This window comes from Leptodactylus fuscus, chromosome 2 (assembly GCF_031893055.1).
Source record: "Leptodactylus fuscus isolate aLepFus1 chromosome 2, aLepFus1.hap2, whole genome shotgun sequence".
Lineage (NCBI taxonomy): Eukaryota > Metazoa > Chordata > Amphibia > Anura > Leptodactylidae > Leptodactylus > Leptodactylus fuscus.
In genome coordinates, this window is record NC_134266.1 from 136,955,759 (window position 1) to 136,972,709 (window position 16,951).

The window sequence follows — 16,951 nt, forward strand, 5'->3', positions numbered from 1 at the left end:
GGGTAGGCAACTTTTTTTGTTAACCCTATCATGTCCTTAACATTAACTCATGTGCTTTACATAAGGGTTACTGATATGTCAGATATATGGGGGTAATAATTAAGTATCTTCATCACTGAGGTACTTTATTTGAACCCCCATATGTCTCACATATTAGTAACCCTTATGTGAGGTACACAGGGGTTAATGCAAGGGACATGATGGGGTCCATTGTTATTAATGGGAGGCACATGAAGTTACTGAAAATAAATTAATAACCCTAAATGCCTGACATTAATACTAATAGTAACCCATGTACCTGTTGGTTTTTCCACTTTGCTGTATGGAGCTCTCCTCCTCCTCTTGAGGGAGCCTTTGCAGGATGCAGACAACAGGGTCCAGGCAGGATCCCTGTGCTGTAATGATAAGCCCTGCCTCTGGGCTTTCCTCACCCCTCTCATTGGTGGGCAGGGAGAGAAGGGTGTCCCAAACCTCAGCTCTCGCAGAGCTCTGAAGGGATGCTCCCTTTTCATTTACTACATGAAGGTCCCGTGCAGGTTGCCGTGCCAGCAATATATGCCATGGACGGTTGCCGACCCCTAGTTTAAAGGGGCTCTATGTGCAAAATTTTTCTGTATGAGCCCCACATATGCATGAATAGCATTTAAAAAGGCTATTCAGGCACCGCTAATCTTATTTTAAACCCCGCTTCCATTTTAAAATAAAACTATAAAAACATATATGTAAATCATACCTTTGCATGTACAGGGGGCAGTCGTGCAAGATCCGATGTCATCTTCGGTCCCGCCTTCCTCTTCTTTCTTCTTCCAGTGACGTCCTCCTGTCCTGGCTCTTCTCCGCCTTCATCTTCTGTTCTTCCGGAGTGAAGATGTTGGCGAGCGTACTGCGCATGCTCGCGTAGTTCTAAGCGATACATAGAACTACAACAAAAATGGCACTGGCGCGTGCACAGTGGCACTCCGGAGGGAGGGCTACTGTGCATGCGCGTGATTTGAATGCAACCCGCCGGAAGAACAGAAGATGAAGGCGGAGAAGAGCCAGGACAGGAAGACGTCGCTGGAAGAAGAAAGAAGAGGAAGGCGGCACCGAAGATGACATCGGATCGTGCACAACCACCCCCTGTACATGCAAAGGTATGATTTACATATATGTTTTTATAGTTTTATTTTAAAATGGGAACGGGGGTTTAAAATAACATTACCGATGCCTGAATAGCCTTTTTAAAAGCCTTTTTAAAGGCTATTCACGCATATGTGGGCTCATACAGCAAAATTTTGCTGATAGAGCCCCTTTAAACTATGTAAAGATGAATGAACTCATCCTCCCTGTCGGACCTGTATGTGCAAGGAATCTTCATTTCGTTTGATTCTCTGACTGTCTCCTGTGAGATACCCCGCCACCAATTTTTTCGATTCCTCCAAATACGCCATGCTCTCTCCTCTTTATTTCCCACCCAGCCGAGTGCTATCTCCGAATATCCGCTGATTGGTGTGCTGCGCTCTCAGGGTCCTGGGAGCCTTGTTTCGGCTCTCTATGATCATTTAATCCACGCCAAGGTATCCACATCTGAGCCCCCAGCTCTGACACGCTGGCGCACTAATGTTCCTAAGCTGACGGATGAGACATTCCAGGATATTTTGGAATCTCCCCTGTATGTTTCACCCTCGTCCAATAACAGGCTGATCCAAATATTTATTCTGCATCAATGCTACTTGACCCCGGCCCGTCTTCATAAGATGGGTCGGCTGCCGAATCCAAATTGTCTTAGGTGCCTGCATCCCCGGGCAGACTTTTGGCACATGATGTGGAGTTGCTCGGTTATACATGACTTCTGGAGGGAGGTGGTAGATCTCCTGACAGCTGTCTTAAATTGCCCTGTCCCATTTTCTCCTAAGGTTTGTCTATTCGGTGTACTGGATGAGGAGGTGTGGCTGTATCATACTCGGATTTTCCTTCGGGAGTGTTTATTTTACGCCAGGAAGGCCATAGCCCTGCGGTGGATGGCCTCACGATCCCTGTCTGTGTCTCAATGGAGGAAATTGGTTAACTCGATCCTTCCGTTCAACCAGATTATATATAAAGGTCAGGGCTGCCCCCAGAAATTCATCTAGGTTTAGGGAGCGTGGTGTGACTCTCCTCTTACCCAGTACTCTGCCCCCTTGTTGCGCTCAGCATTGGGCGCCCTTGAATCCTGAGAGAGAGACTTGTTGAATAGGCTGTAGCCCCCTTATGTTGGGTTTCTATGCAGACGCTGAGGTGCTTCATTCCTGCTTCACTTCTTTTGTGCGAGATGGTCGGGCCTGGGTTGGGGTGGCGCTGTGGCAGATCTTTGTTTGTTTGGAACCCTTTTCTTTTCCTTAATTTTATATTGTGTATGCACTCTCCTGATTGTATTGTTTGTTCCTTTATATCTTCTTCAATAAAACGAGTTTAAAAAAAAAGGTGAATGAACTCGAAAAATACAGTTATGAGAAAAATTAAAAATAAAATACACCCTCATGGCTCTGCCTCTTTCATAAAAAAGATAAGTTTTAATTTGTGAGCTGATTGAGAAACAGGGCAGGCAGCCATTTTCAATAAAACAGAATGTGTGTTTTGAGCTCACAAAACAACGCTGAATGTGGATTCCTATTTAGTGGTCTAAAGGATAAATATTGAGATGGATAACTGAAAAAAAGATGACAAATACCAAGATTTGGAGACAACTTCGTTCTCTATATCAAGCATGGTATAATACAATATCTGAAGAGTCACATACTCATACAGAAAAGGACATAGGAACAGAATGGTAAATGAGACAAGTGATGAAAACAGAGCTATTGAAATAAAGAGGGAAGGAAACAGCTAAAGAAGCCAGAGTCCTTTGGTATGTAAAGATATGACTCTTCAGATATTGCATTATACCATGCCTGATGAAGAGACCTAAATGGTCCCAAAGGCTTACTATTTGTCATCATCTTTTCAGTTAGCCATTAAAAGGAACCAACTGCTGAAGACTCTTAGTTTTTATGTTTTATATCAACTGGATAACATGGTACAAAGATATATATATTTCCTTCTTCATCAGTAGTTACACAAAACACCCACTTTACATTTACTTTAAAGGTTTTTGTGTTTGCAGGTACAATGGGGTGTGGGTGCAGCTCTGAGTATGATGAGGACTGGATGGAAAACTTTGATGTGTGTGAAAACTGCCATCTTCCTCGAGAGAAAAAACAGGTCAGTATACACATAAAAACTCAAATGCAAATGATAACATCTAAGCTTAAAATTAACTTAACATCTAATCTTCAGTTAATGCTAACTTACTTCTTTGTCTATACAGCGGTATGTGCTACATACAACCAATAACACTGTATTGGAGAGGAACAAATTCAGTAGAAATCATTCCTCTCCCACGTGGTTTGTCTTGGCCAGAGTAAAAGGCATTTGCAAATGAGCGCTGATCAACATCTTATATCAATCAACATCTTATATCATCAATTAGTGCTTGTCCTCCCAAACATCAGGCTATGGAAATAACTCTTAGGATCTGTATTAACTAATTCTCTCCTTAATGTTTATGTTGTTTTTTTTTTTGTTTTTTTAAAAAGGCTTATGAAAACAAATAGTACAAAAGTTACATTGTGAATTGGGCCTAAAAATATATATACAAAATGCTAAAGCTATCTACTGATAAAGTACCAATAAAATGTACAAAGAAATATTTCAGAAAGTATCAAACATTCTGTCTGACCAGTTACTGTTGTTCCTTTAAAGGAGTTCTTCATAGGATCCATTTTTTTAACAAAAATGTTGACAATCTATCTTAAACCTTTACATATTGTGATGTACGGGGGATTCAGAAGCTCTGATTTCTTTCCGAACAGCAGTCTTTATTGCAGCAGACAAGCTTACAGGTACAGGTAGTGTTGCTCAGCAGCTCCGCATGTCAAAACAAACAAATGAAAATAAAGACCTACGCCTGTCCTGCGGCTTACTAAACAATTTCTTCCCTCACTAACCAGGGGATCAGCCTACTGCTGACCTCCTAACAAAATAGGGTTTACAAGTAAACAACGGGTACACATACCCGGCACCTTAACAACGTCCTTTTTGGCAGAGCTTTCTCAGGCTGGTTGACTGTGTCAGTGTCTCAGTCTCTCTCAGACAGAAGATGGTAGCGGTCTGATTGGCAAGAGCTGAAGACTTGCCCCAGTGCACCAACTGCCTCATTTGCCTAAGATTTCTATAACACAGTGTTGAGAATTGATGTCAGAATCTGTGTGTTAGAACCTCTGTTTCATCATCATGTGAAGATGCTGTTTCAAGGATCTCCACTGGTGGCCGCTATTCAAGTGTCATTACTACTCCCACCACTGGAGGCTGCTGTTCCCTGACTCTTGCCCACAGTTAATATGGCGAGTATTGTTTCATGACCATGGCCATCTTGTTTCCTGTTGGCAGCCATCTTGTTTCCTGTTTGGCCCTATATATAGCCAGAGCATATTATAAACAATGCTTGAGTATTGTGTTTGTTCCCAGTCCTCTAGCTCTGAGGTATTCTTGCTCAGTATACCTTGGCTTCTCCTGCTTACCCGCTCTGTGTACCGACTCCTTGGCTTCATCTGACTACCCGCTCTGTGTACCGACTCCTTGGCTTCATCTGACTACCCGCTCTGTGTACCGACTCCTGGCTTCCTCCGACTACCCGCTCTGTGTACCGACTCCTTGGCTACCACCGACTACCCGCTCCGTGTACCGATCTCTGGCTATCCTTTGACCAAGTCTCCTACTCCGCGGCATCTGCCGTCCTTCCTGGCTATCGGATTCCAGCTGTATCACCAGTAGCGTAACAGGATACTCAAGCCTTAATATGGAGTCTGCCGGGATTAAGAGTCTGGAGGATCGTGTGAACCAGATGCATGGTACACTGTCCAAGCTTCATAGTGAGGTGCGTGACTTCAAGACCAAACATACGGCTTTGGAAAATCAGACTACACACCACATTCAAGTGTATGGACAAGCCATTCAAACCTTGCAGGAATTGGTACGTGATCTCACTGACCGCGTGGTCAAACTGGAGTCCCAAGAGCGTGGTGGAACAGCATCTGCCCTTCCCACTCTGCCACTTCCACCTTTTAGGTTTGGTGGGGACCGAGATAAATTTCGAGGATTCCTCAATCAGTGCCAACTTTTTTTTGAAGCTCATCCCATGCATTACCCCACAGACCGATCCAAGGTTTTGTGCATCATCATGCTCCTGACACATAAAGCATTAGCCTGGGCTAGCCCTTTCATCGAGACAAACGATGTTCGGCTGAGTAATTTAAAAGACTTCCTGGCAGCTATGAGTGAAGTGTTTGATGACCCCAACCGAGTGGCTGCAGCGGAGGCGACTTTACTAGCACTACGCCAGGGCAAACGCTCGGTAGCTGAATATGCCTTGGAATTCAGGAGGTGGGTAATTGACACTAAATGGAATGACGCTGCTAAGCTTACAATCTTCAGAAATGGACTTTCTGGGACAATAAAGGATGAGTTGGCACGTGCTGAAGCCCCCACTGAGGTGGATAAATTCGTACAACACTGTATCCGGATTGACACTAGATTGGCTGAACGTAAACAGGAGAGATGGGGCTCCTTGTGGTTCCGTAATAATAACAGCTATACTTCTGTTTCAGCTCCAACTACCAGAGACTCCCAGGAGAAAGGGTAACAGGAATCCGGAGTAGAGCTGATGCAAGTAGACAGCATGCAGAGACGTGAAAATGCTGAAAGAAGGGAACGTAGGCTTCGAGAGAACCAATGTTTCTATTGCGGGAAAAATGATCATTTCCTCATTAATTGTCCCCACCGGGGGCGCAAAACTGTTGCCGCAGTAGTCGAACCAGAGTTTTCAGATGAGGAATCCGTGTGCTCTGAACATGTTTCACCTGTGGTTGCAGTTACTCACTCCATTGCACCTGGTATAGGGAAGGAGAACAAAGATTCCCACTGTGTTATTTCTGTAAAGTTCTTAGCCAACTCCCAGTGGATATCCACACAAGCTATGGTCGATTCTGGAGCTAATGGTAACTTTATGGACATTGACTTTGCCAGAAAACATGGGGTGAAACTGCAAAAAAGGCGGTCCCCTATCGTTATGGAAACTGTGGATGGCTCTCCACTGAGCTCAGGGCCGGTGGATCATGAGACTGAACCCCTGGAGATGGTCATGGAGCTTAATCACCATGAGGTCCTGTCTTTCCTTCTAATTTCATTTCCACATTTCCCTATTATTCTGGGACTGCCATGGCTGCGTACACAGAACCCTATAATTGATTGGGAGACTAAGAAAATATCCTTCCCATCTGAGTCTTTACAACAGGAGTGTTTTTCAGAACCACCCCAGAGCAAGCCAGAGGAGAATCCTCAATCAACTACAGGACTGCCATCCATATATGCAGAATTTTCTGATGTCTGCGATAAGAAGAATGCTGATAAACTCCCGCCACACCGCAATTATGACTGTCCGGTGGAGTTGTTACCAGGTGCGGCTATACCTTTTGGAACCATCTATCCTTTAGCCAAACCAGAACTGAAGTCTCTCAAGGAATACATTGATGAGAATTTGGCAAAGGGATTTATTCGTCCATCTTCATCACCAGCAGGCGCACCCATATTTTTTGTTAAAAAGAAGGATGGTTCCCTTAGACCATGCATCGACTACAGGGAGCTGAATAAGGTTACCATTAAGAACCGTTATCCCCTCCCATTGATTCCTGAATTGCTGGAGAGAGTCCATCAGGCAAAAGTGTTCACAAAGCTAGACCTCCGAGGAGCCTATAATCTTATTCGTATTAGACCAGGGGATGAATGGAAGACAGCGTTTAGATCACGATATGGGCATTTTGAATACATGGTCATGCCCTTTGGTCTTTGTAATGCACCGGCAACTTTCCAACACTTTGTCAATGACCTTTTCAGAGATTTACTAGACTTATTTGTTGTCATCTACCTTGATGATATTCTAATTTTTTCCAACACGTTAGAAGAACATCAAAATCACGTGAAGACCGTGCTGAAACGTTTGAGGGACAACCAACTCTGCATCAAGCTGGAGAAGTGCGAATTCCATCAAAGGGAAATACAGTTTCTGGGTTATGTAATCTCTCCCTCAGGACTATGCATGGACACTAGTAAAGTTCAAGCAATCATGGACTGGCCCATTCCCAAAAATGTGAAGGAGGTGCAACGGTTTGTGGGATTTGCCAATTTTTATAGACGTTTTATCAAACATTTTTCGGAGATAATTGCACCAATTACCCGATTAACAAAGAAGGGAGCAGCCTTCGTCTGGTCCACTCAGGCACAAGAAGCTTTCTCTCAGCTAAAGACAAAATTTACAACAGCTCCCATACTGATACATCCTGATCCGGAACGTGCATTCATTGTCGAAGTGGATGCCTCGGATTGTGCAATTGGAGCCATTTTGTCACAAAGAGTTGGGGAAAAAGACATGCTACACCCTTGTGCCTACTTCTCAAGACGCCTGACCTCATCAGAAAAGAATTATGATGTAGGAAACAAGGAGCTCCTAGCGATCATAGCCGCTTTCAAAGAATGGAGACATCATTTACAGGGCGCAACACAGCAAATAGTGGTCTTAACTGACCATCGCAATTTAGAATTTGTCAGATCTGCCAAATGTCTGTGTCCTCGTCAAGCCCGATGGAGCTTGTTCCTGAATCAGTTTAATTTCTTAATTTCCTACAGGCCTGGTTCTCGGAATGGTAAGGCCGACGTCTTATCTAGAATGTTTTCCACTGAATCCTCTCCTGCAGAGCCACCAAAGACTATCCTCCCTGAATCAAGATTCTTTGGGGTGATCCATAACACAGACCTGCTGGGGAAGCTAAGAGAAGCCTATACAAGTGACCCAGTCTTGGCACATCCCCCCAATGATTTATCTTTAGTCTTCAAGAACAAGGTGTGGATCCATGAGGACCGTCTCTATGTTCCTGAAGCAGTACGACTAGAAGTCTTAAAACTAATTCACGACTCCAAGATAGGGGGTCATAAGGGAGTGCAGAAGACACAAGAATTCCTATCCCGCTTCTTTTGGTGGCCTGATCATCTCAAGGATGTGAAGAAATATGTGACATCTTGCAGTACCTGTGCAATGAATAAGATTCCACGCTCTTCACCTATGGGGTTGTTGCAGCCCTTACCAATTCCATCTCGCCCCTGGGGATCAATTTCTATGGACTTTATCGTAGATCTGCCAGTTTCGAAGGGGAAGAATACCATTCTGGTGGTGGTGGATCGTCTCACTAAAGCCGCACATTTTGTTCCTTGGTCTGGATTACCTTCAGCTGAGGAGACAGCTGATCTTGTGATTCACAACATTTTTCGTCTTCATGGAGTGCCTGATGAGGTTGTCTCAGATCGTGGAGTACAATTTACCTCAAGATTCTGGCGAAGTTTTTGTACGGCATTAAATATCGATATTAATCTATCATCTGCCTTCCACCCTCAGTCTAATGGACAAACAGAGCGCACCAATCAGACCTTGGAACAATACCTACGATGTTATACATGTCATCTGCAGGACGATTGGTTCGACTTACTTCCTGTGGCAGAATTCTCGTACAACAACTCACAGCATGCATCAACGAAACAAACTCCATTTTTTGCAAATCTAGGTTACCACCCCAATATTCTTCCTAACTTTCCGATAGAAACCTTCATTCCTGCAGTCACCGATAGAATCCAAGCATTACAGCAAAATCTCAAGATGTTAAAAGAGACTCTCAAACTTGCTCAAGAGAAGTATAAGAAGACAGCTGATAGGTTACGCAGACCTTCTCCGACCTTCCAGATAGGGGACGAAGTTTGGCTGTCTACTAAAAACTTAAAGCTCAATGTACCGTCAGTAAAACTAGGACAGAAGTTTATCGGTCCTTTTAAGATAACAGCACAAGTAGGCTCTGTAGCTTTCCGCCTCCAACTCCCCAAGACAATGAAGATACATCCAGTATTTCATGTTGCACTATTGAAACCAGTTGTTCCTAACCCTTTTCCAGGTGGTCTGTTGCCTCCTCCGGGTCCCATTAAAGTTGCTGGAGAAGAACACTACGTGGTTGAGAGAATCCTGGATTCTAGGATCTTCAGAAACCGTCTGCAATATTTAATACAGTGGCAGGGATATGGTCCTTCAGAAAATTCATGGGAGCCCATCAGCAACATCAATGCTCCTTGCTTGATTAGAGAATTCCACCAAAGATATCCAGACAAGCCAGGTCAAACAGCGTCCAGAGGCCGCTGTTAAAGGAGGGAGTAATGTCAGAATCTGTGTGTTAGAACCTCTGTTTCATCATCATGTGAAGATGCTGTTCCAAGGATCTCCACTGTGGCCGCTATTCAAGTGTCATTACTACTCCCACCACTGGAGGCTGCTGTTCCCTGACTCTTGCCCACAGTTAATATGGCGAGTATTGTTTCATGACCATGGCCATCTTGTTTCCTGTTGGCGGCCATCTTGTTTCCTGTTTGGCCCTATATATAGCCAGAGCATATTATAAACAGTGCTTGAGTATTGTGTTTGTTCCCAGTCCTCTAGCTCTGAGGTATTCTTGCTCAGTATACCTTGGCTTCTCCTGCTTACCCGCTCTGTGTACCGACTCCTTGGCTTCATCTGACTACCCGCTCTGTGTACCGACTCCTTGGCTTCATCTGACTACCCGCTCTGTGTACCGACTCCTTGGCTTCATCTGACTACCCGCTCTGTGTACCGACTCCTAGCTTCCTCCGACTACCCGCTCTGTGTACCGACTCCTTGGCTACCACCGACTACCCGCTCCGTGTACCGATCTCTGGCTATCCTTTGACCAAGTCTCCTACTCCGCGGCATCTGCCGTCCTTCCTGGCTATCGGATTCCAGCTGTATCACCAGTAGTGTAACAATTGAATATGTTTCCATTGTTTGTTATAATAGGAATAAAAGCTCCGTAATTGCTGAGTATAGATATTTTTTTGTCTACAAACTGTTATACTGTACCTATTAAAGGATTTTCCTTTGTTCTATCTTTAAAGCAACGATCAATTAGCCAATCTTTGACCTGGGAAATAGGAATGCTTATAAGGGCAACTAACATTATCCCCCTTTAAGACACAATGGATAGAACTACCATAACTTGCAGGAGACAAAATAAAAAAAGTGATATATGTAAATATTTATAGCTATTTCTCTCTTCTGTTGCCCTCTCAGATGATCATGCAATATGATATACAAGACCCATTGGTTTCATATATACCTCAATTTCCTCCCATTTCTCCAGTGCATGGTAAGTATAGTAAAAATCTGATCATAAATTTACTGTACAAACTCACTTTACTGAGAGGTGCAGATGAAAGTGTAATGAAGCAAACCCAACAGTGGTTGGGTTCGAGAAGTTAAACTTAACTTTTTTGTTCATAATGTAGAATACGTTACTGTCTTCAATGGGATGGTAGAGGACCATTGATTTTAAAGTAACTTTGTTATTTCTCCTGTGCTACTTTATCTGAAGTCAGGATGGGATAAAAAGGGAGGTGGGGGTGATGAGCCTAAAGTGTTGTGCAAACGTGTCCAAAAATGCTGCAAATTAAGAATGCTTTCAAAAATAGAAGAGAATGGTTTACTTTGTCAATTAGCCATATTAAGTAGATGAACAAAATAGAAATCTAAATGAAATCAATATTCGGTGGCCACGCTTTGTCTTCAAAACTGCATCAATTCTTTCAGCTATATCTGCACACAGTTTTTAAAGAAACTTAGCAGGGAGGTTGTTCCAAACATCTTGGAGAACTAACTACAGATCTTCTTTAGATGTAAGTTTGCTCAAAATCCTTATGTCTCTACATCTAACCCCAACAGACTCGATCATGTTGAGATCGGGGCCCTGTGGGAACTAAATCATCCCTTTTAGGACTCTTCTCCTAATGATGGTGACACCAAATATTCATTTAACCCCTTAGCGACCTTTGACGTACTATTACGTCATGGACGCGAGGTACTTCGCGCACCATGAAGTAATATTATGTCATGGTGATTCCGCCCGCTCACTAGCTGAGCGGGCGGAATCGGAACTGAGTGATAGCTGTTACTGACAGCTATCACCCTTTTCCATAACCTCCGGTTGGTACTTTTACCGATCGGAGGTTTTAACCCTTTGATTGCGATGGTCAAACATGACCACCGCAAACAAAGGGTGCCGCGATCTCTCCCCCCCCTGCCGGCACCCCCCGGACCGAGATCGGGGGGTGCCGGTATCTGTAATACGTAGTCTGGGGTCTGGTTAGTGACCCCAGACAGCCCTGAGCACTCACTTACCTGGTGATGCTCCCGGCGTCTTCTGGAAGTGAGCTGTCCCGTCCGCACAGCTCACTTCCTGTTTCTCGAGTGAGACACGTGCAGGCTGTCACTGCAGCCTGTGTCTCAGTCTAGAGTAGAGAATCAGTGATGACACAAGAACAAGTAAAAAAAAAAGTGTAAAAAAAAAAATAAAGTATTTGAAAACAATTAATAAAGTTATAAAGTCCCAAAAATCCCTTTTTTCTATAAAAAATGAATTATGTAAAAAAAACACAAAAAATTAATAAAAACAATACATATTTGGTATTGTCGCGTCCGTAACAACCTGTACAACAAAACTGAAACAATATTTAATGTACACAGTGAACGGCGGTAAAAAATAACGGAAAAAACCCGCCGGAAGTAGTGATTTTTCGCCATCTCAGCTTACAAAATGTGCTATAAAAAGTGATCAAAAAGTCATATGCACCTCAAAATAGTACCAATAAAATGCACAGGTTGTCCCGCAAAAAATAAGCCCTCAACCAACACTGTCAAGCGAAAAATAAAAATGTTACGCCTCTCAGAAGATGGCGATGCAAAAATCACTGATTTATGTCCCCAAATGTGTTTTTGTTCTGCAGACTTAGTATCGCATAAAAAAATAACATAAATGAGGTATCGCCATAACCGTACCAACCCGCAGAATAAAGGTCACATGTTACTTATACTGTACGCTGCATGGCGAAAAATGTAAAAGGTAAAACTCAATACCAGAATTGATTTTTTCTCTTTTAAATCCAGCAAAAAAAGAGTTAATAAAATGTAATCAGTAAGTTTTAGGCACCCCAAGATGGTGTCATTACAAAATACATCGCATCCCGCAAACAACAAGCCCTTATATGGCCACGTCAGCAGAAAAATAAAGAAAATATAGCCTCTACCAATGTGAAGACAAAATCACGCCAAATCGCCAAATCATTAGAACACAACTGGGTGCGGCAGGCAGGGAATGTATAAGCTGTGCAAGCGAATATCAGGGGACACCCTATATTTACAGCTTATGAGGGAAAATATACCAGAAGTGACCCCCAAAGTGACCCCAGTGTGACTCCCCCAATCATAGGAGCTACTGGGGGTACAGTAGGGAATTTAGTGTCTGCAATGTCCTCCGCACCGCTTATATATTCCCTCTTCGCCATCCGCTGTGCAGTCACGTCCGGGATACTAATACTACACTACACCCCCTGATAAATTCTTTTAGGGGTGCAGTTTTCAAACTGCGGTCACTCCTTTGGGGAATCCACTTTTCTGGTACCTTACAGGCTCTACAAACATGACATGGCGTCCAGATACCAAACATCTGAATCTGTACTCCAAAAGCCTCATCGCGCTCCTTCCCTTCTGCCCCCTGCTGTGTGCCCAAACTGCAGTTTATGCCACATGTATGACACTGCTGTAACCGGGGTAATGTCATATGTGAGTATAAACTGATATTAGGGCACATATATGACACTGGTGTACCCCGGATAACGTACGTAATGTCATATGTGGGTATAAACTGATATTAGGGCCCAGCCAGACACAGAAGGGAAGAAGGTTATTTGGTTTTTGGAGCACAGACTTAGATGGTTTGGTTTTTGGATGCCATGGCACTTTTGCAGAGACTCTAAAATTTCCCCTACAAAATGGGGTCACTTCTTGGGGAATTCCAGTTTACTGGCACCTCCAGGGCTCTGCAAAAACAACATGGCGCCCAGGAAGTCCCTCTAAATCTGTACCCCAAAAGCTAAAAAGCACAGTGCTCCTTCCCTTCTGAGCCCTGCTGTGCGCCCAAGCAGCAGTTTATACCCACATATATAATTTTTTTGCCCCTCGGGAAGGCCCACTTAATAGTTTTAGGAGTGCAGGTCTCTGACAACACAAAGTGGGTGCAATGCATTGGATACCAAAATGGCATATTTCTTTAAAAATTTCAATTTTTGGGAAGCATTTTTAGTCTCAAAATCATAATACCACTTGATACATTCCTTGACGGGTGTAGTTTCTAAAATGGGGTCACTTTTGAGGGGTTTCTATTGTATTGATACTTTAGGGGCTCAGCAAATGCGACATGGCACCTCAAAACTATTCCAGCAATATATGCCCTCCAAAATCCAAATAGCGCTCTTTCCATTCTGAGCCCCAACATGTACCCATACAGCAGATTATGATCCCATATGGGGTATTGCCGTGTTCAGGGGAAATTGTGTAACAAACTGTGGGGGGCTCTTAATTCTCTAACTACTTGCAAAAATTAAAAATATGGCGCTAAATGGACGATTTATTGGAAAAAAAGTAATTTTTCATTTTCACATCTCAATGGTAAAAAAATCTGTGAAACACCTGTAGGGTCCAAGTGCTCACTAAACCCCTTGATAAATTCCTTGAGGGGTCTAGTTTTCAAAATGGGGTCGTTTGGGGGGGGGGGGGGGGTTCCACTGTTCTAGCACTTCAGGGGCTCTCCAAATGCAACATGGTGCCTGAAACAGATTTCAGCTAAATTTGCCCTCCAAAATCCCAATAGCGATCATTCAGCTCTGGACTTTACAGTGTGCCCATACATCACTTTACATCCACATGTGGGGCATTTCTGTAGTTGGGGCAAAGTGCTTGACAATTTGTGGGGTGCATTTTCTTTTTTAACCCCTTGTGGAAATGCATAATTTGGGGTTAAAGCTACATTTTATAGCAAAAAATGTCACTTTTCCTTTTGTTGGGCCAATTCTGTTACACTCCTGTAGGGTCAAAGGGCTCACTAAACCCCTTGGTAAATTCCTTGAGGGGTATAGTTTCCAAAATGGGGTGACATTTTGGGGGTTTCCACTGTTTTGGCACATTGGGGGCTCTGCAAAAGGGACATGGTGCCTGAAAAGTATTCTAGTAAAATCTGGCCTACAAAATCCAATTAGCGCTCCATCCGTTCTGAGAGCGACCGTGTGCCCGTACATTAGGGTACCAGCACATACGGGGTATTTTCGTGTTCAGGAGAAATTGTGTAACAAAATGTGGGGTGCAGTTTCTCCTTTAACCCTTTGTGAAGATGAAAAATTTGGGGCTACAGTGACATTTTATTATAAAAAAAGTAATTTTTCATTTTCACATCTCAATGGTAAAAAAATCTGTGAAACACCTGTAGGGTCCAAGTGCTCACTATACCCCTTGATAAATTCCTTGAGGGGTCTAGTTTCCAAAATGGGGTGACATTTTGGGGTTTTCCACTGTTTTGGCACCTTGGGGGCTTTGCAATCGGGGCATGGCGCCTGAAAAATATTCTAGCAAAATCTGGCCTACAAAATCCAATTAGTGCTCCATCCGCTCTGAGAGCGACCGTGTGCCCATACATTAGGGTACCAGCACATATGGGGTATTGTCGTGTTCGGGAGAAATTGTGTAACAAAATGTGGGGTGCAGTTTCTCCTTTAAACCTTAGTAAATGTGTAAATTCTAGGGCTAAATGAATATATTAGTGACAGAAATTGAAAAATGTAAATTTGACCTCCATTTTGTTTTAATTGTTGTGAAATGCTGAAAGGGTTAAGAAACTTTCTAACTGCTGTTTTAGATTCTTTCAGGAGTGCAGTTTTTAGAATGGGGTGACTTTTGGGGGGTTTTATTAGAGAGGCCTTTCAAGTTCCCTTCAGAACTGAACTGGTCCCTTGAAAAATGTGTTTTGGAAATTTTCTTGAAAATTTGGAAAATTACTGCTTGACTTGTAAGCCTTATAATATCTGAAAAAAATGAAAGGGTGCTTAAAATTTGATTGCGACATAAATCAGAGACATGGTTAATTATATTTATGAAAAAATTCGGGTAGTATGACTTTCTATTTGAAAGGCTTGCAATTTCAAAGTTTGAAAACTGCATTTTTTTCAAAATTTTCACCAAATTTCCTATTTTTTCATAATTAAAGACAAAACATATCAACGAAAATTTACTACTGATATGAAGTACAATGTGTTACGAAAAAACAATCTCAGAATCAGTTGTGTAAGTTAAAGCGTCTCAAAGTTATCGCCATTTAAAGTGACACATGTCAGATTTGAAAAAAGAGGCCTGGTCCTTAAGTCACTTTTGGGCTGTGTCTCTAAGGGGTTAATTGAAATTTATTTTTTGTTCATTCGTTTTTTTAATTGACAAAAATAAACTATTAACACTCCTATTTTTGAAAAAATTCTTACTGTGCAGCAGTTTTTTCACACCTATTTAAAGCATTTGCACTATATTGTATGTGATTTTCATAAATTGGATTCAGGTTTGACATTTTTTAAAGTGGTTGCCAGGGGTGTATCTATAGGTTTGCAGAGGTAGAAGTCACTCCTGGGCCCTGGAGCCTCTACAATATAAGAGGACACCAGCATTATAGATGGCACCTGGTATATGGGGCTCCATAATAAATCTTGTATTGTTGGCACAGATGCAAAAATATGTTTTATTGTTGAAGAACTATAAAATAGTTGAACCAGTCCCAGCGCCCCTATCCTGGTCTCACTTTCTCCTATTCCAAATTTGTTTCAACTCGGGAAAAGAACCCCTTTTTCCCCACACTGCGTCTGTTATGTGCTTGAAGGAAGCTGTCTGTCTGGCTCATTACTGTACATTAGCTAAGCCAGGCCTCTTCTATGTACTGTATCTGTATCAGCTGAGATGACAAAGGGGTTGTCTTAGCTAAGTAAATAACTAAGCCATACAGGGGCTTCCTTGTTGTGTTGGTATGGACCTGGAAGTGGAGGAAGTGTGTTTCGGAAGTGGGTGCTGAAATAAGAATATCCAAGTAGGTACAGAACAGAAGAAACACCCACATTTGGTTGTGTTCTAAGTAACTCTTTTGCATATCTCTAATCTTGTACTTTACTATACTTTCTTAGTAATGTTACCAAGGGAGAGGTAACAGATAAGTAATATCTATTATAGAACATTCTTAACTCTATCTGAGCTGCTTTTCCTCCTCTGTAACCTCCCACACTCTCATCACTCATGGTAAAAGTCACAGCCCATCAAAACCATTTTACTCTAGGGAAACGTTTTAGATTATGAGATTTATGAAACAGAATACCTCTCCAAACCTCATATGCAAATTCTCGTAATTGAAGACACACTTTTTAAAGAGGTTGTCCTACCATTAAATATCATTTATATCATATTAAATATTCATCTTATAAATCATAAAAAATGAACAGTTTTCCCTTTACATGGTCTTAGAAAAATTATCCTATGGGCATGGCCTGGCTGTGGGTACCTATTTTTTTAGCTATTTCAAACCTACATTGACAACAAACTTCTAGAAAACATCATCAACCACACATATTACTTTAGGAGGGCACTTTGAGACCTTGTTGTTGAATAATTTGAGAGATTACATTTCACACATAACCTTCATTTATAGCCTTTGCCATAGACACCCACATTGTATCCTCAGCTGACACTTGACTTTCTGCGCAAGGATGTTTCAGCAATAAGAATGCTCACTACTTCGGTCAGCCGACCAGACTCGTGCCATACAACTGACCGAGCTACACCAGACCTTAGGACAAACTTCCCTCTACTGGTTCTGCTTGCTGTGATACCTAAGTAGCGCATCGTTATTACGTATCCTTTAGTGTTATGTCAGTCCAG

General features: G+C 42.5%; 1 protein-coding gene across 1 annotated transcript in view; it reads left to right on the forward strand.

The window, feature by feature from the left end:
- LCK (LCK proto-oncogene, Src family tyrosine kinase) overlaps positions 1-16,951 on the forward strand; it is a 59,303-nt gene that overhangs the window by 17,896 nt on the left and 24,456 nt on the right. Inside the window, exons 2-3 of the mRNA XM_075264687.1 lie at positions 3,122-3,219; positions 10,232-10,307. Of these exons, the coding sequence (XP_075120788.1) occupies positions 3,122-3,219; positions 10,232-10,307 (174 nt within the window). The remainder of the gene's footprint in view (positions 1-3,121; positions 3,220-10,231; positions 10,308-16,951) is intronic.